The 20827-nt window shown below is 42.4% G+C and overlaps 1 protein-coding gene across 1 annotated transcript in view; it reads right to left on the reverse strand.

The window, feature by feature from the left end:
- The window catches only part of ASAP2 (ArfGAP with SH3 domain, ankyrin repeat and PH domain 2), a 227684-nt gene that overhangs the window by 97380 nt on the left and 109477 nt on the right, over positions 1-20827 (reverse strand). The window contains exon 3 of the mRNA XM_004373077.2: positions 17067-17212. Coding sequence (XP_004373134.1) covers positions 17067-17212 — 146 coding nt within the window. The remainder of the gene's footprint in view (positions 1-17066; positions 17213-20827) is intronic.

Genomic DNA, 20827 nt, shown 5'->3' on the forward strand with positions numbered 1-20827 from the left:
TGGTAACTGGTCTAGACTCTGGAAGAAGAGCAACTGTCCCAATTACTGAACCTTGACACACTGGCCATTCACCTGCACCATCACCCAAAGCCAAGACTGGTGTCACTGGCACAGGTTAACTCTGCTGAACACTGCCTGGCTAAGGAGCCAAAACAGTGCCATCTTGGACAAGGCAGGTACAAGAGAGAAAAAAAAAAAAGAACACCATTGCCATCGAGTTGACTCTAACCCATAGTGACCCTAGAGGACAGAGCAGAACTGCCTCATAGTTTCCAAGGAGTGGCTACTGGATTTGAACTGCTGACCTTTCGGTTAGCAGCCGTAGCACTTAACCACTATGCCACCAGGGTTTCCCCGGTACAAGAAAGGGGGCAGCAAAACAGTTCACAGGAAAGAGGCAGAACTGCACAGGGTGACAGGCTGAGCCAAAAGCATCAGAATAACCCAGTTATAGGCAGGGGGTGGGGGGATAGTTAGGTGTTCACAAATGCTCTGAGTTAAAAATCATTCTAGGAAGAATTCCAGTAGATTTTTTATGAGGGGTGACACATGGGGTTGCTATGAGTTGGAATGGACTTGACAGCAACGGGGTTTGGTTTTTGGTTTGGTGAGTATGAGTGTATACGTGAGTGAGTTAGAAAAACAAGATTCTCCACAGCAGAGAAAAAGAACATCAAATACAATTTGGTTTACACATCTATTTTAAGACTGTCAGTTTATTCAAATAAGAACTTAGGGACTCGTGACAGCTATCAGGGTGAGAAGAGGTAAACTAAACTTTGCTACCTACAGCAAAATATTAAAGAAGGAAAGAGTGAAAATCTATGGCTATCCAAACACAGCTGGCTGGATGGCTTTTATCCTTCATTCATTTAAGAAATGAGTGCTTATACCGTACTGTGCTAGATACTGGGGATGGGGCCCAGTGTCCAGTGATGAACAGGACATTGAACAAGTCATTACAACTATGACCAGTGCTACCAAGAGGGTACACGGTTCCCTTAGGGAGTGGTAGGATATGAAGCTGGAGAGGTACAGGGGGGTTTAGGGACAAAGATGGAACCTCAGTACTCAAGGAACTCAGGGCTTAATAGGGGAGATAAACCACATAAGTAAGTAAACTACCCAGTGAAAACTGTAAGTTGTAAATAAAACACCATGGAATTCCACAGAAAAGAAAATTCTTTCAGCCTAGACATCAGGGAAAGCTTTGTTCAGCAGAGGGTATCCGAAATAGACCTTTAAATGATAGGGAGAATTTTGTCTTGCAAGATGGGGGGCAGGGAGGAATCCTTGGCAAAAGGAACAGTGTCAAGTGTGGGTAAAGCCACTGATGTGGGAACGTATCAATTATAGTGGTACCAACCAGTAGCTATCAAGTCAATTCTAACTCATGGCAATTCCATGTGTGTCAGAGTAGAATTGTGCTCCATAGGTTTTCAATGGCCGTGATCTTTTGGAAGCAGGTCACCAGGCCTTTCTTCCGAGGCACCTCTGGGTGGATTCAAATTGCCAACCTTTTGGTTAGTACTTGAGCTCTTAACTGCGTGCACCACCCAGGGACTCCAGCAGAGTGGGTAGAAGATAAGAGCTAAAAAGAGAAGCGTTCATGGCAGATCAACTATGGGGATTCTGCACCTCATCCACATTTGCTGCTTCTTTTCGGAGTTTTTCAAGCTATCTAAAATAGGAAAAAGTATTACTTTTTCTATCAGATAATAATTAAATTATTACAATGGAGACAAAAGAAGATTAGCGTTTGTCTGGGGCTGGGGGTGGCACTGGGGGCTGAAAATGTTCTAAAACTGATTTACGGTGATGGTTGCACCACTCAGTATTCAATCATTGAATTATACACTTCAAATGCATGAATTTTGATATGTAAATTATACTGCAATAAAGCTGTTTTTTTTTTAAAAGACATTAATACAGATATAAATACCACTGCAATCAATGAATTTACTGAAAAATCTTCCATACTCCTGGACACCAGCCTCTGGTGTGCCCTCTGCATTTATACTCTTTATGTATGTAACGCACAGACACAAGCACTGTGACTCAGGGTGAACTTGGCAGGAAATCAGCGCTCTTGTATCTGCAGGGCCTGGAGAACAAGTGCACTGGAGCCCAGATGTTCTGTCTCGGCAAGTGTGCTTGCAGCATGAAGCATGGGCTCTGAATCTCTCTGATTACGTGTGTCGGGCAGCCGAGGCAGCCTCAGGCCCACAGTTGAATGAACCATCCTCAAGCTCTAGCCAAGAGACATTGAAACCACAGCCAAAAGATTACTGCACATCCTTTGTGCTCAGGCAGCTCCAGTTTCAATTTATAAGTAATGAAATTTTTATGCTCTATGGGAAGAATTAAATTATCCCTGGGTAACTCAACCAGAATATCTTCCTAAGTGCTAAGAGCGTACTGAGCTTTCTCGTGTTCTGATTTTTAACAAACATATTATATTAAATGGCTTTTTGAAACACCAAGTATCATATGAATACAATACAGCAATCTTGATCACTGCTATTAAATATGGACCCGCTAAAACTACCAACAAGGGGCCCTGGTGGAGCAGTGGTTAAGAGCTCGGCTGCTCATCTAAAGGTGGGCAGTTTGAATCCACCAGTCGCTCCTTGGAAACCCTATGAGGCAGTTCTACTCTGTCCTATAGGGTTGCTATGAGTTGGAATCCACGTGAGGGTAATGGGTTCGGGTTTCTGGAATACTAACAAAAAACAGGCAATCTTTTAAAGTAAAAATCCTCCTGGGTTTTTTCTCTCTCCTGTTTTTTCTGAGTTCACCTGGATTTGTCTGACAATATGAGTCAGTAAACGGTCAGAGGTCTGTGATCTCACAGGTAGAAAGAAAATGATTCAGTCAGGGGGGAAGACAGACAGATAAGGCTACCAGAGACCTAGAACAAACCTGTCATACCAATGACACAATTGATTAGCCAACTAAGATAGACTAGGGGACAGAGATGGGGGAATACAGCCGGCCAATCAGCTAGCTTTTCAAGCTGTTCCTCCTAATTACCCTTTTTTTGGGGGGGTGAGGGGAGTGGAGGGGCCTTAAAATTCCTTGACTCTAGCTTTCTCAATTCCATACTCTCAGAATTTCCCCCACTTGCTTCCTACACTGGTGGCCCAGTGGTTAAGTGTTCGGCTGCTAACCAAAAGGTTGGCAATTTGAATCCACCAGCCGCTCCACGGAAATCCCACGGGTCAGTTCTACTCTGTCCTGTAGGGTCGTTATGAGTCAGAATCGACTCGATGGCAACGGCAGCAGATCTGCTACAGGGAGCCCTGATGGCACAGCAGTTAAGAGCTCTGCTGCTAACTAAAAGGTTGGCAGTTCCAATCTGCCAGCTGCTCCTTAGAAACTCTATGGGGCAGTCCTACTCTGTCCTACAGGGTCACTACGAGTCAGAATTGACTCGAGGGCAACGGGTAGGTGGGGGTGGCCCCCTACACACACTCTTCAGCTCACAGGGAGCGCTGTTCTCACTCAGGTAACTGGCCATCACCAGTTGCTGACCCAGCCAAAGCTCCACTGCTGGTCCTCCTTGCAGCCCCACCCCAGGAACTGAGGAGCTGCCTTCTCCTTGACTCAGGCAATGAGCAATTCTGCTTTCCCGAATGATCTTCCCCAAGGGGTTCATCCAGAAGCCAGAACCTAGACAGGATTCTCACATCATAGCTCTGTTTTTTAAAAAAAGCAATGGAAGAGAGAATCAAAACAAAAAGATCACTGGGCAGACTTCTTACATCCAGCCTCACGAATTTAGAGAAGAATAAGCTTCCCTAGGGCTCTCCTCCAAAACCCTTAATAAAGTCCAACTATCTTTGGGGGATAATTAGCTTTTCCTTGAAAAGACCAATTTATTACTATATAAAACATGGCCAAAGAATTTTACCTAAAATTTACCTGTACCGTGAAACTTATTTTAATATGCTCTATTTATGGGAAACTTAAAGAGGTAGAAAAGACAACACATTGAGATGTGTGAAGTTTTTCTTTAAGCAAATACTGCTCAGTAATACAAAAAACAAACAAGATCCAAAGAAAGGCAAACCACCTATTTAGCTTCAGCACAGACTACTGCAACACCTTTTTGTTAGAGGGCAGAACGTTTGAAACAAGACTTAGCACATTTCATTTATTCGATTGAGGGCATTCTTAGCAAAAGTTCTAGCAGCAGCAAAGATATATAAGAAACAGCCATCACAGTGCTGGAAGCTTCAAGGGCTAGAGCCAAAGACCTAAGGTATGTATGTGAGCAATATTATGGTAGGTGATCAGGCTTTAGAGCTGTGCTGTCCAATATGATAGAAATGAGCTAATTGTGACTATTTAAATTAAAAATAATTAAAATTAAGTATAGTTAAAAATTCAGTTCCCCAGTCACACTAGCCACATTCAAGTGCCCAACAGTCACGAGTAGCTAGTGGCTTAACACTTGGACAGAGCAGATATACACCATTTCTATCAACACAGAAAGTTCTGTTAGATAGCAATGCTTTAAGACTAATGGCTTAAAAAAATCTTTTTAAACAGTTTTACTGAGGTGGAATTGACATACAATAAACTGCATGTGTTTAAAGTGTACAATTTGATAAGTTATGACATGTATACACCAATGAAATCATTGCCAAAATCAAGCAGTGAACACACCTATCACCCCAAAGTTTCCTGTACTCCTTTAGTAATCCCCATCTCCAAACTTCTCATCCCCCACTCTCCAGTCCCCAGGCAACCACTGATCTGCTTCTGTCACCACTCAACAATTTGAATTTTCTAGAACTGTATATATATAGAATCATTCAGTATGTACCGTATCTTTAGGAGCCCTGGTGCTGCAGTGGTTTAAGCTCTTGGCTGCTAACCAGAAAGGCTGTGGTTCAAACCCACCAGCTGCTCCACAGGAGAAAGATGTAGCAGTCTGCTTCCATAAAGATTACAGCCTTGGAAACCCTATGGGGGCAGTTCTATTCTGTTCTATAGGGTCACTGAGAATTGGAAGTGACTTGAAAGCAACCGGTTTATGGGTATCGTATTTTTACACAAATAATGCACGTTACATATTTTTTTGCCAACCGCACAATGTTCCCCCTGCCCCCAACACCCCAGGTTCTATTTTCCTAAGCTCACTATGCTGTGTGTTATATGGGCAGGTGCGTTATTTGGGGGAAATACGGTGTTCCTTTTCATCGGGCTTCTTTCATTATTATTTTGAAATTGGGCATAATTACTCTGAGAAGTCATTCGTGTTGTTGCCTGTATCAATAGTTCACTCCTTTTTATTGATGAATAGTATTCCATTGTATAGATGTATCACGATTTCTCTATTCAGTCACCTGTGGATGGACATCTGAGTTGTTTCCAGTCTGGAGTCATTGTAAATAGTACAAATAAAGCTACTGTGATGGTTCATGGGACAGAGACTCTTAAACAGTGGTCAGGAAGGTCTTTTTATAAGGTAACATTTAAGCAGTCCTGAAGGAAGGGAGGCAGAGAGCCACATGAAAATCTGGTAGTACAAAAGTACAAATATTGTATGATTCCATGTAAATGAAATATCTAGAATGGGCAAATGCATACAGACCAAAGTTTATTAGTGGTTATAAGGGGCTGGGGATAGGAGGAAATGGGGAGTTACTGCATAAGGGGTACTGAACTTTCTGTATGGGGTGCTGAAAAAGTTTTGGAAATAGTGGTAATGGTTGCACTACATGGTAAATACCATTAATGTCAATGAATTATATACTAAAAATGGTTAAAATGGAAACGTTTAGTTATATATATTTTTTGACAGTTAAGATTGTGAGTCAACTTGACTGGGCCATGATTCTCAGCGGTTTGGCAGTCGTATGATGTTTGATCACTTCCATGTTGACATGTGATATAATGTAATCACCCCCAGGATGGGATCTGCTGGAGTAGCCAATCAGTTGAAAGGGAGTTTCTTTGGGTGTATGGTCTGCATCAAATATAAGTAGACATTCTGGTTAGGCTCGTGGGCTTTTGCTCGCTCCGGATCCTGCAGCTGGCTCCCGTTCGTCTGACCTCTGGTTCTCGGGACTTGAGCTAGCAGCTTACCTGCTGACCTCAGATCTGTCTATCTTCACAACCTGTGAACCACAGCCCTGCTCTCTGCCCTGCCGATCTTGCGTTCGCCAGGCCCTGTCGCTACGTGAATCAGAAGAGCCTCTAGCATGTCCTGCAGACTTGGGACATTCCAGTCTCTATAACTGCATGAGCCATTTCCTTGATATAAATTTCTCTATATATTTATAGGCTTTACTGGTTTTGCTTCTCTAGAGAACCCAGCCTAAGACGTATTTTGTCACAATGAAATTTAAAAAACGCATTCTTGGCAGAGGGAATTGCTAACACAAAGGCCCTGAGGCAGGAGTGTGTCTGGCAGGTTCAAAGAACTGTTTCTGCATTCTTTCTAAAGGCGGCTTATCTGAAAGAATGGTCAACCAGGCAGAAATCTTTCTGGAGAAGAGACGATGCTAGGTAAAATAGCCTGGAGGTGCAAATCACTAAGTGGCACAGGGCCAGGTGCCTTACCTAAATGATCTCATTTAATCCTCAACTACCCTGAGAAGTAGGGGTTGTTATTCTCATTTTACAGACATAGAAACAAAGGCTTGAAGAGGTTAAGTCACCCACTCTGCCCCAAAATGACACAACTAAGAAGCAGCAGAGTTGGGCTGAGAAGTCTGAAGCCAGAGCTCTTCTTATCATTTCACTATTGAACATGATTGAACTTAAGAGTCTTTTACCCTCCTGGGGAAGATGGCTGACATCTGACACGAGGATCAGACCAGGATAAATGATGGGATTGAGTAAATGCTTCCATCTAAGGTGCCATCTACATCAAAATTTCCTTCTATTTTCCAGTCACACAAAGCAGTCAGTCTGATATATATGTGGAAAGTTTAAAAAGGAAAACTACCTCGTCACTTTCATTTTTGGTGTTAAGTGAAGAGACGTTTTCCCAGAGACTTCCGACAGTACCGTCTTATAGTCTACTACACACACACACACACACACACACACACACACACACACACACTGTCCTGCTTACTCTCTCTCCCTCTCTCTCTCTCTCTCTCTCTCACACACACACACACACACACACACGGTCCTGCTTTCTCCCTCTCACACACACACACTCTCTCTCTCTCCCTCTCACACACATACACTCTCTCCCTCACACACACACACACCTCCCTCTCACACATACACACACTCTCTCTCTCCCTCACACACACTCTCCCTCTCACACACACACTCACACGCACACATACACACTCTCTCTCTCCCTCTCACACACACACACACACTCTCTCTCTCCCTCACACACACACACTCTCTCACACATATACACACTCTCTCTCTCACACACACACACACTCTCACACATATACACTCTCTCTCTCTCTCACACACACACACACACACACACACACACACACACACTCTCACAAACAGGGTCCTCCCACACCTAACAGTACTGTTTCTTTGGCAGCAGAGCCACTCTGATAGTTTAATTAAGAAGGATGGGGGAGAGGAGCCCACACCAATCTTGAGTGTTTAACACAAATTGAAAGATCAAACCCAACCAGCTGCCAAAAACATATTGGCAACTTTCACACCAGAAAAAGGAGGGGGGAGGTAAAGCTGACCTGGTTTCTGCTTTTAACACTGCTTCTCTGGCAGTTACAGTGCTTTGATCTTTCAGGTTCTAAGTGGAGAGAAAATAATGACCCTCTGGCCCTCCCACTAGAGAGTAAATGATGAAACTATACACTTAAGGCCAATTCTGAGAGGCAAAGGTGGCAGGACAGAACACAGGACAATGCACCCATGCAACCCACAACTTCTTCTAAAACCCATCAGGCAAAAATGAAAGCACTTTTCCAAATTTTATTACCTCCAAGAATCCAAGGCTAGAAAATATTTGCTCTGGCCTCAGCTAGACCCTGGCAGCCTGATCTCAATTTCCCTGAGAGTAAGAATCAGGAGCACTTAGTCCAGGTTATCCTCTAGGGCAGCGGTTCTCAAAGTGTGGTCCTGGACCAGCAGCATCAGCATTACTCAGGAACTTGATAGAGAAGCAAATTTTGGGGCCTTACCCCAGACCTATGGAATCAGAAACTTTGGGAGTGAAGCCCAACAATGCCTGGGCTAACAGACCCTCCAGCTGATTCTCATGCACTAAAGCTTTAGAACCACAATTCAGTAAGCATGGTGTGGGCACCCATGAATTTGTATTTCAAGTAGGTTCCAGGTGCTGCTGGTGCTGCTCTTCTGGGCAATGCACTTTGAGAAACTCTGTTCTAGAGCAATGCTTCTCAAACTTTAAGGTGCCTGCTCATTACCTGAGGATCTTATTAAAAGAAGATTCAGACTCAGTAGATCTAGGGGAGTAGAACCTGAGATTCTACATTTCTAAGACGTTCCTAGATGATTCCAGTGATGCAGATCCAAGGATGCCCTTTGAGTACAAGGCTAGGGTTACTAGGGGCACAAATGAAACAATCCATGTCCAAGTGCTCTGCAAACTAGAATCTGGAATATACAGATACTGATGCTGTTTGCTAAGTTTTAGATTTTAAGGAATGATTAATAAACCATCCAAAATTCCCAAGGAAAAGAGAAAATACATGAGGAGGCTATGACTTTGAATTTAACTGTATGAATTTGCTAATGACTCCCCTCAGAGAGATGAGGGCTTGATTCCTGACTGAGCACATCACCAACAGGAGGGGAAAGGGACATGCAGCCTTCACGGCTCACTGGCCCCCTCTTTTATACCATAACCTATTCCAGCTGTCAGCTACTTCCCAGGAGGCCTAAAATAGGCTCATGTCTCTTTTATCTTAAAGACCCTCCCCTCTTAGCTTTCTCCTGTCATTATCAAACTTCCCCGTATATCTAGTTATCAAGTGCTGCTGTAACAGAAATACCACAAACGGATGGCTTTAACAAGGAGAAATGTATTCTCCCACAGTGTAGGAGGCTAGAAGTCCGAATTCTGGGTGCCACCTCCAGGGGAAGGCTGTCTCTCTCTGTCGGCTCTGGGGGAAGGTCCTTGTCATCAATCTTCCCCTGGTCTAGGAGCTTCTTAGCGCAGGGGCTCCAGGTCCAAACGGTGCTCCCCCTCCCCCGCTTCTTCATTCTTGGTGGCTTGAGGTCCCTCTCCTCTCTGCTCAATTCTCTCTATATCTCAAAAGAGACTGACTCAAGATAACAACCTAACCCTGTATACTGTGTTCTGCCCCATTAACATAACTCTCTCTAATCCTGCCTCATTAACATTACAGAGGTAGAATTTACAGCACAGAGGAAAATCACATCAGATCACAAAATGGGGGACAACCACACAATACTGGGAATCATGGCCTAGCCAAGTTGATACACATTTTAGGGGGACACAATTCAGTCCATAACAGCCTACAATAGTGAACACCTGCTGTCTCTACTCCTTCACCTGATGTTTCTCCTCATGCTACGGCAACTTGTCTTCTGCCTTTCCAGAAATAGACAAAAAGTCAAAGTGGCCTGTTCATCACCAAAACAGATAGCCACCAGAGTTTCTCTTCCTGCACCTCCCTGCTAGTCAGGATGCAGCTGAGCCCTCCGCCTTCATCTACATAGTCTACGCGAGTCTTTCCACAGATTCTCTTAGGTTGCCAGAAGATTTTTTTTTAAAGTCCAAAGTCCCCTACGTCATGACGGTTGTTCTCTTAATACCCAGCCACTGAGAAAATACACCATAACAAACAACAAAAACAAACCCAGCTTTGAGTTCACTATCACTTTCAAATTATTACCTTATAACAGCATCTCCTACACACATTTGAGAAGTTGTTAAAGACATGTGCAACACATTCATTTATAAACATTACAATCATGCTATGTGCACATGGATTCAAGGACACCTGTAACAGCCCACAGGGCTTCCCTGCCCCACCTCCACCCCCAAAGAACCAAGGTCCAAGGTCTATGGGCTGGGAATCACTGCTCCTCTGCCTCTAAGGTATCATATCTCAGGGCTCTGTGGAACCTTGTACTGTGGCTGTCACAACACACACTGCATTATAATAAAAGTATCTGCATGTCTCTCTCCTCAGACAGTGAGTTATTAGAGCCAATACCCTTCGTTGCCTCAATAGCACAGCACCCAGCAGGCATTCAGTGACTTTTCAATTGAGGTCTTCCTCTCCCCGCGCCCAAGGCCTCATTTGTCCCTACCTCGTTCTCTCTCACTACGGCTTCGCTCACCTTCCCTGGTCCCTAGGAGTCAACGTACCATGGGGTTTACAAGGAGGTAGCAATGCTTTTCCAATTAAAAAAAAAAAAAAATTTGTATACATTTTTGAATGAGAAAATAATTTGCTCTCACCTCAAGCACAATTTAAAAAAAGAAAATCAAATAAATAAAGAATACATTTTTGAATAAGAAAACAATTTGCTTTCACCTCAAGCACAATTAAAAACAAGAAAATCAAACAAATAAAAAAGAAAGAAAAAGTCTTAAAGTACAATTTAAACATATCAAATGGCTGTGGAACAACCAAAACATAGGTCTTCTGACAGCCTTGTTGCTCTTCGCTGTTTGGATAAAACGAAAATCGTGCTTTTATTTTTGTTAGGATTTGTGAGTGTAGGAAGTTGCTTATAGTGCTGAAGTCTTGTGAGTCCTAGACACAAGTATTTCCAGCTGTAAATTAAAACCAGTTGCTATTGAGTCGATTCCTGCTCATGGCAACCTCACGCGTGTCAGAGTAGAACTGTGCTCCATAAGGTTTTCAATGGGTGATTTTTCTAAAATAGATCGCCAGTCCTTTCTTCTGAGGTGTCTCTGGCTGGACTAGAACCTCCAACCTTTCAATTGGCAGCCAATCACATGAACCATTAGGCCATACTAAAAAAATAAGTGGCATTGGTTTCTAAGTGACCAAACTAACATGTACTTTGTTCTACTAGAAGCCCTCAAACTCTTCACTCAAAACTTACTGACTCAATTTATATACAAGTCTAACAAGCCAAGCCATCTTGTTTTCCTGCACAGTGGAAAAGGAAATGCTAGAGGCAAGCATCAGACAGCAATAATGGCAAATAGCAGGGAAAAGAGTCAGAATGTTAAACGGCAGATGTCAGAAGTGGAAAGTCAAATAGGAGCCAATACAGGGGCAGATGTTCCCAGATAACACAACCCACTGAGAGTTTATGTCTCAGCATAGTTCAGTAATTTATGTCCAAAACAATGATGAAGAGTCTTCCCCCCCAAAATATGAAATTATGATCAGTGTCCTTGTTTAATAAGAGAAAAGAAGTTAAGAGAAAAGAAAATTTATGGAAGTACTAAGGATGAGAGCCTCTGGTAGTAAGATCTTGGTATTAAGTGCCGAGATAAGCTTTATTAAAATGGAAAATCAGCTCATATTTAAACTAAGACTGATGGTGCTAGAAAACAGTGCTCTGTACTATTAATAATGCAACAAGGTAAGAACGCCTCTCTGCTAGGCAACATATGGACAAAGGCATGAGCTACTGCTCATCCTAACAGAACCTTACTAGCTCCCCTTATGGTTATAATGTCTTTTAACTCGGGTCATTTGTATAAAATAGTCCAGATCTATGTAAATGCTGCTTGGTGGAACTTTCAGGCTCCTCTTTCAATGTGAGTGAGATGAAATTCCTCAGCCAAAGGGCCACTCCTGGATGTCACACTGGACTCTATCCTCAGCATCTGATGGCTTTCATTTGATGCTGGTCTTCAAACAGAACAGGTTATATAGCCTGAGAGTACGTATCTTTAGAGCCAATTCTCTGAAATCAAGAACAGAGATTATATAGCTGCAATTAACCTTTCAGAATGCAGCCTTATATTAATAAGACACTTCTCAGCACAGAAGTAACCCTTGAAAAATCTTTTCAAGCTTTTCACATCCATCTGGTAAAAGGAAAAGAACCTCGAAACTAAGCTGACTTTATAACCAGTTTAATTTCACACGTTACATTTTAGGAGATGCCTTTTTTCTCCCTTTATCCCGCATAACTGCAGAGAGAATTCATAGACTTTCTGAAGGTGAGAATCTCACCCATTAGTAAGAAAATCTCACTTTATACTAAGCTGACCTTTCTTTGGAGATGTTCCAACTGCTTTATAAACATTCTTGCATGCCACAAAGCAGGTAGGTAGTAATTATTATTCCCTCTGGACAAGGGGTAGAATTGAGAATCTCAGCCATATAGAATTGAAATGTTTTTTAAATAAGAATCTGAGGAAAAGCAAAGGCAAGGCTTTTAAAATAGGAGATACGACAGATAGGACCAAAAATAGGAATCAGAATGGTATACAAAATACCAAAAGAAGAGAATTCTCCTATAATCAGCTCACTCTCAACAACTGCTTCTCAGAGGCGGCCACTCTGCATTTCTATGCCTGTATAGCACGGGGGATGCTAATTCTGGCGCAAATAAGAGATGTTCTCTCTCTCTGATCTTTGCTGGGAAACAGGATCACAATCCTAACTCCGTAAAAGAAAAGCTGACACTCAAGTGATGCACATGTACTTAAAGCTGTTATCACACTGATTTTAATAAGTTAGCATATGAGAACAACACTAAAATGTCGCATCTGTGCTGGGTTTTTAATTCACAAAAAAAACTCTTCCCACTGAACTAATTTTATCTTGCTGATGGTCCTGTGAGGTGGGAAGGGTTTCTATCACCCTTTCTTTAAGGTGAGTAACAAGGCCATCTGGCTGCCTCATGGCCACTCCAGCACTCCTTCTTACACAGCACGTTTCCCTGTGCTGCCTTCCCTTCTGCTCTGTGCCACCCTCCAAGGAACTGACAACTCACCCCATGCCAGAAAAAAAAAAAAAACACACCCACTGTCCTCGAGTTGATTCCGACTCACAGTGACTCTATAGGGTTTCCAAGGCTGTAAATGTTTACAGAAGCAGACTGCCACATCTTTCTTCCTTGGAGCAGCTGGTGGGTTTGAACTGCTGACCTTTTGCTTAGCAGCTGAGCGCTTAACCACTGCACCACCAGGGCTCCTTAAGGAATTGACAAGAAGTCTTAATTCCTTTAAACGCCACAGTGGAAACAGGATAGGTTTGGAGTCCTAAGACTTGGATTTGAATCCCAACTCTGTCCCTTGCTAGGTAAGCCAGATAAGTTAGTTAACCTTTGTGTGCCCAAGTTTCTCTATAAAATGAAAACAATAAAATCTACCTTGCACCACTGTTTGAGGATTACATCAAATAGTATATCCTCAGTGCCCAGACTGGTGCTCACGCCACGGGTGCGCATTACATCTTGGCCGCTGATACCTTTACTTACTGCAGAAAGCTGGAGACCACCTAGGACCTTGTCACAGATTGAACTGTGTCCCCCAAAAATATACGTCAACTTGGCTGGGTCATGATTCCCAGTATTGTATGTATGACTGTGTACCATTTTGTAATCTGATGTGATTTCTTTATGTGTTATAAATTCTATCACTATGATGTAGTAAGATGGATTAGTGGCAGTTATACTGATGAGGTATACAAGATTGGATAGTGTCTTAAGCCAATCTCTTTTGAGATATAAAAGAGAGAAGCGAGCAGAGACACATGGGAACCTCATACCACCAAGAAAGCAGTGCCAGGAGCAGAAAGCATCCTTTGGACCTGAGGTTCCTGTGCAGAGAAGCTCCCAGACCAAGGGAAGACTAATGACACAGACCTTCCTCCAGAGCCACGGAGAAAGCGTTCTGTTGGAGCTGATGCCCTGCACTTGGACTTGTAGCCTACTGGACTGTGAGAGAATAAACTTCTCTTTGTTAAAGCCATCCACTTGCGGTATTTCTGTTAAAGCAGCACTAGAAGACTAAGACAGACCTAAAGTGTTTTTTGAGGTACTGAGGCTGGCAAAGCTATGGGGCAGTAAGCAATGTACCAATCACAATGACCAGGCCCTGCTGTGCTTTCTGCTTCTGCAGAAAATTAAAAAAAGGCTGCTTTTATTTAACTGCACAGCTACCCATGTAAAAAAGCGAGTTTATTCAGGATTCTACTACATGGAACACTACAGATGGGAACTTCTGAACCTAGAGCAAACATCCAAAAGTTATCAAGGACCCTGAGCCCTCCCAAGGGAGATATCACCTCCTTAAACCTTTCAAAGCCTCCGTTATCTAATCCATAAAGTGGAGATAACATTGACTTATTTTATGGGACTGTTACGAGGATAAGCTAAAATGTGTGAAAGCAACTGGCTATATTCTATACACAAAGTCAGATAGGGCATTATCATCTCCATTTTTACAGATGAGAAAATCCAGGTCTAGAGATTAGCTGAATAAAGATAAAACCGCCTGCTGCAGAAGTGTGAAGAGACAGAACCCAGGCCTCCTTCCTACTTCCTGTCGTTGTTGTTGTTAGTTCCCAGGTCAATTCTGAATTATGGTGACTCGTGTGCAGAGTAGAACTGCTCCATAGGGTTTTCAAGGCTGTGACCTTTTGGAAGCAGATCACCAGGGCCGTCTTCTGAGGTGTGTCTGAACCACCAACCTTCTGGCAAGTGGTCAAGTACTTAACCATTTGCTCCACCCATTTCCTACATGGTCCAGTGTCTTGGCTGGCTGCTTTCTAAGCCTCTTGCTCAGCAGTTCTCCTGGACTTCGCTTTGCCATCCTATGGGGAGTTCCTTTCACTGCTGGAAAGTGCTGGATCCTGTTTCCTGACTTTCACATTTTCCTCTTTCTTAGCTTACCCTCTTATCTTGTTAAAGCACATCCGTCGACTGTTTCAGAGAAATGATATGTGGGAGTTAAATTTTTGAGCTCTGCATGTCTGAAAATATCTTTAATTCTCCTCTCTTGCTCAGTTGGCTGTGTAGAACTCAAGGTTGAGAATCACCTTCCTCGGAATTCTGAAAGCACTGCTCTGGCCTCAGTTTCCAGCGTTACTGTTGAGAAGTCCAAAGGCATTCTGATTCGTAATCTTCTGTGTGTTTTCTGGAAGCTTTTAAGATCTTTTGAAATTCACACTGATGTGCCTTGATGCAAGTCTTTTTTTCCCTTATTGTGCTAGACATTCATGAGCCCTTTAATCTGGAGACTTGTATTGTGTTTTAGAAATTTTCTTTTGTATTGCTGCATTGGCGATCTCCGTCTTTCCATTTTTCTATTCTCTCTGAAATGCCTGTCAGTTGGATGCTGAACCTTGAGGATTAATCCCTAAGTCTTGTCTTTTATCTATCCCCCTCTTTTTTGGGAGTGGGGGGGGGAATCTTTTTGTCCTATTATCTGAGAGATTTCTTTTACTTCAACTCTCCTAATGGAATTTAATTTTATATTTTCTTATGTTTATTGTCCCTTCCTCACCTTCCACTTTTAAAGACAAACTGCATCCCAGTCTTGTATGGATACAATATCTTTTCCCATTTCTCTGAGGAATTAAATATCATTTCTTTAAAGTTTTCTTCTATTCTCTGCATTGTCTCTGTTTCCCCCCAAGATTTTTTCTGTTTATTTTAGTCCCTTTCATTCTGAAGGCTGTTCATTCATATTTAAGAGTAAGGCACTAAAAAGCTGACTGGCAGCTCCGTATGCCTGGAAGGGGCTTATCAACTGATGGGCTTTACCACAAGGGGATTAGGCAGCAAGGGGACTTTTCTCACTGGACAAGCCCGTCAGCATCTATACATCATTTCCCTGGGACCACTCCATTTCTCCCGTTTTTTGTTTTTAATTCTCTAATTTTTTCTGACTTGGTGGCAGGACCCTAATGCACATGTCTGTCAATATTTAGGGAATGGGGCTGAGAAAGAAGGCTAGGGTTCCAGTGTTTAGCATTCTGGCTTTCATCTGTTTTTAGGAGTAATAAATGGATGATGAACTCTGATAAAAGCCCCAAACTTTCGGATCAAATTAATTCCAGCGAAAACAAGCACCGCAACAGTTATTTATTTTACCAGTTTCAACTGGAATACTTGCAAGTGATGACAGGGAGAGAGACCAAGAGCCTTCATGATTTTGTTCTTTTCCCTTCTTCCTGTTATTAGCTCATACATTATGCTCCCTTTTTTCTGCCCTTCTTAGGCCAGGCTTACAAACCCAGCATCATCACCATTTCAAGAAAGATGAGCTATTTTTTCATTTGTTATGAGCTTACTGACAGGAGAAATCAAGAAGATGTTGCTGTTTGTGACCTACATAGAAAGCATTGTTGAATGCCTGACCTGTCTTCCACGACCTTAGGAGAAACCAGGGGAGAGAAACAGGACAGAGATGCCAGAAGATCCCCAGTGTACATTCTACTTGTGGAACGAATCACCCAGGCAGGGTCACTAACAGCCCTCTCAGGCAGCCCACTTCTTCCAAATTCTGGTCCCACAACGAGGACAGCACAGAGCTGCCAAGCACAAGAAAGAACTCAATTCACCCAACATTACTAAGCACCTACCACAGGCAATAAATACCAACTCCATATTCTACTTGCTTAAAAAGCAAGACTTACATCTTTCAGCCCTGCTTTTTTTTTTTTGGCTCTCCATTTGGAAGCATAAAAGCCCTTTAAGTATTCATGGTAATTTCTGTGCTTTGATTACAGGTTACCTCACTGCATAAGACGAGACTGAAACATATTTATTAAATATTATAAGTTTAAATGCCTACTATAATCACCAGAAACAGAGACTATTCTACACAGTTTAGAAACTATTAAAAATTGAAACCAGAGGCTCTTAAGAAGATAAATGTATTTATCCATTTTGTCCCACAGATGTGCACATTTAAAATGCCAAGTTGAATTCTAAAAGTCTTACTAGAGTAAAAATCACAATTAAACAAACATTTTTATTCTAAAGTGGCCTCATGTGTACAGAAAATATAATTCCTTTCGGTATCATGTGAACTATGAAATAATTTATTTCTAGTTTATTAAACAAACGTTAATTATCCTCCACTCCACTGAGCTACTTTTTCATGTAAAGTAACTTAGGTATTTCTTTGGTCAACTGAGAGCTGCACACACATAATGAACACTTACCAGGTTTTTGAAAAGCGCCGTTAACTCCTTTGTAAACACTGAGAACTTCAGGAATGCACTTCCTAAATCCGGGTCATCTCTGCACACACAGTTGCCACCAAACTTCTCCAGAGCTTGGGTGTACTGCTCTTCGTTTTCCACATGAGCTACAACAGCAATGCGAGTCACTGTTAATGTATGGAGCAGGCACTCGATCTCCATTCCCCACCAGGTTCCCCTTAGTTGTGAATAAAATTGAACACATTAGTAGAATAAAAATTTGAGAAAAGTCAAAAAACAGAAATAACTTTGCTATCTCGATAATAACGTATTGTTCCAGCAACAGATCCCAAAGAACAAGCCTGAAGAATAAGAGGGAAAAAAGTCCTTGCACCAAGTACCAATGTCTTCAACGTATCAGATGAGACGGCCAAGGATACGCCAGTGCTTCCACACCATCTATGACTTCTCATTGGCCTAAGTGATGGCAGAAGTCACAAGTCAATAGACTCAGACCTCTTCTAGAATCTCGACAAGAGATGTCCTGTTCCTCTCCAGCCTAAAGCTCACTACTTTTAATTCCAGGCTACAGACCACAGCTACTTCTCCTTTCAAAACAGGAACAACGGTGATCCTCAGAACACAGATCAGGGCCGCAAAGTTTACCATGCCTCTGCTCATGATACGTCCTCTGCCCTCCCCTCCCTGACTCCAATGCATCCTACAGACTCATCTTTCCTCTGGGAAGCCTTCCAAGACTCCACCCTACATCCTGGGTATCTGGGTTTGGCACCTCTCCTATCCTTGCACTCAGCAATATTATATTGAAATTGTCTAGTAAATGTGTTCCTCAATACATTGGAAGCTCTTGGAGGATACCAGTTACTAGTTACCATTGAGTCAAGTCTGACTCATGGCAACCCTGTATGTGCAGAGTAGGACTGTGCTCCATTGGGTTTTCAAGGCTGTGACCTTTTGGAAGCAGATTACCAGGTCTTTCTTCCAAAGTGGGTTTGAACTGTCATCCTTTCGGTTAGTAGTCAAGTGCTTAATCGTTTGCACTATCCAAGGACTTCTCTTAGAGAATAGGGATTAAGTTTTACTCATCTTTGTGCCTGAGATATAAGATACACATCACTCGTTGCTTAACAGAAAAGGTAAGCCCTGGTCATCTATCTGATGGCATTTTACTATCACTAGACCTCAAAGCAGAACCTTAAGTAGTGAAAGCCTAGAATCCAGCTCTCTAACTCAGTGGTTCTCACTCCCTGTTGGATATCAAAATGATACACATATAAATGATACTACAGAACCCAGAGACTCTCATCTCAGACCGCTAATTCAGAAACGTGGGTGGGGAGCAGAGGTGATTCTGATAAGTTAATGTGACTGAATGTAATTCCCTCACTACTGGGCCAGGGATTGTCAAATGAACCCAGCCAGTCTATAATAAAACAACTTCAGTTTATATAGATACCTGATTTTATTTTTTCATCACTTCAATTAGAAATATAACACAGCCATTTACAGTCATGACGAGGCAGGCAGACATATAGTCGTAGCCTTGTATATGTCCACCCTGCAAACTTCATCAGACAGAGAAAGCTTGGGGCTGCACAGCTTCCTCACTGAGGAACAGATCCTGAAAGCCCTTCTCTAGCAGCACAAATTCTTCCTCAGGGAAATAAAGCACTGTCACCAAATGCCAGTGCCTGTGCTGGACCTGACAACTGGGGCAAATGAATGGAACATTTGTTTCTGGAGGGCAATCTTCGATCATGAGCCTGATCCCTATGATCCATAAATGGTGCACCCACTCATCCTACCAGGGAAAGTGCTTTGTCCTTGACCTCCAGTGGCATCTGGGTGCCTTACGGGATTCCTATGTGGATCTAGCGAACGCAAGAGAAATGAATTTCATTGTTCAAGTCCTTTAATTTTTTTTTTTTTTTACATTCCAGAAAAAAAGCCTGAGTGTTCTGGATAAATTAAAGGCATTTCTGAGACTATAACAAACGAGTTAAGACTAAAACACAAGGACATACATACACACGCAGATCATCAAGAATGTGTGGCATAGAGGACAGAGTCCTCAGATGATGTGGGCTCCAGTCCTATCTCTGCCAGTAAATATCTGTATGACCTTGGTAAGTTATTTACTCTCACTGGGCCTTACTGTCTTAGCTACATGAAGGATAAAGACCTGTTATGAGATGCTCACGAGGTTAAGGTAAGGATCAAAGAATAAGGTAAGAATATTCAGTTTTACCACAGTCAGCCCATAACCAATAGTAATAAAAATTACAGCAGCAACAGCTATCATTGATATTGAGCATAAACTACATGTATCTTCTCTAAACTTCACAACAGCTTTGCAAGGTGTTATTTCTTATAATGCTGATAGGATAAGGAACTGAGGTCCAAAGAGATAAAATCATTTGTCCTGGGAAACACAGTTAGAAAAGCAGCAGAGCTGGGATTCAGACCCAAGTCTGTCTGATTCCAAAGTCCATTTTTCTTCCACTATACTATACTGGTACTTATTTTATAGCTAGAAGTAACTTACTTTGCAAAAAAAAAAAAGTGTCTAATTTTTAGATGTTTAAAATTGCATTTCACAGATGGATCAATAATTCTTTCTATTTGGCTCTATTTATAATTCTAGAATATGAGGTTAACATTGAAGAGCAGTTCCTTTCAAACCAGGGATTTTCATATTTTATAACTAGTTTTCAAATTTGGTGGTCAAGACACAGGTAATTCCAGTGCGGTTTGTAGAAGGGAGCTGACAGCCACAAGATATCCGGTGCTGACAGCGCCCGGCTGAGTTAGAGAAACAGAGGAATGCAGACTCCACATTCCTGCTTTTCCCTCGCTTACTGCTCCCTGGGCCATCAGGCTTCCCAGTGATGCCAACAGAGGTGCACTGGCTGTGATGGTTTCCTTCACGGTGCTGAGGTGATATGAATGCAGAACCCAGCAGGGAGTCGTGAAAGACCTAGGACTCCATGAAAACTTCATAGAATCCCTGTCTCCTCTAAGTGAACACCCAAAGGGGAGGGGAAGGGAATGAACATACATTAAATACTTATTGTTGTTGTTATCAGCTGCCATGGAGTCCTTCCAACTCATGGCAACCCCATGTACAACGTAACAAAATGCTACCCGGTCCTGTGCCATCCTCATGATGGGCTGTGGATCAGACTGTTGTGATTCATAGGGTTTTCACTGGTTGATTTTTGGAAGTAGATCGTGAGGTCTTTCTTCCCTAGTCTGGAAGCTCCACTGAAACCTGTTCAGCACCACAGCAACAAGCAAGCCTCCAATGGCAGACAGGTGGTGGCTACACATGAGATGCACTGGTTGGGAATCAAACCCAGAATGAAAGACAAGAATTCTATCACTGAATTACCATTGCCCTCAATTGTTTATTAGGTGCCCTTTAAGTCTTTTGTTCAATGTAACTATGAGGTGGCTATTATTATCCCTACTTTCTGATGAATAAAGGGGAGTTCACAGGGGTTGGGTGACTTGTCTAAGACTACACAGTTGTTAAGAGGTAGAGCAAAATACTGAGCCAGGAGTCAAATCCACTTTCTGTTCACTATGCAGACTGCCTTTCAGCCTGTGATAACCTGCAGGAAGAGGAATCGGCCTTCTCTTCATTGGTAGTCTATCAACCTGGCATAGGGGAAACACAACTAAGGCCTCATGTTCCAGCATGAAGAGATATGAAAGAATTACCTATAATCCCTCCTCCTGGGATCCTCAATTTACTACCT

The sequence above is a fragment of the Trichechus manatus genome, unplaced genomic scaffold (assembly GCF_000243295.1).
Source record: "Trichechus manatus latirostris isolate Lorelei unplaced genomic scaffold, TriManLat1.0 scaffold00023, whole genome shotgun sequence".
Classification (NCBI taxonomy): domain Eukaryota; kingdom Metazoa; phylum Chordata; class Mammalia; order Sirenia; family Trichechidae; genus Trichechus; species Trichechus manatus.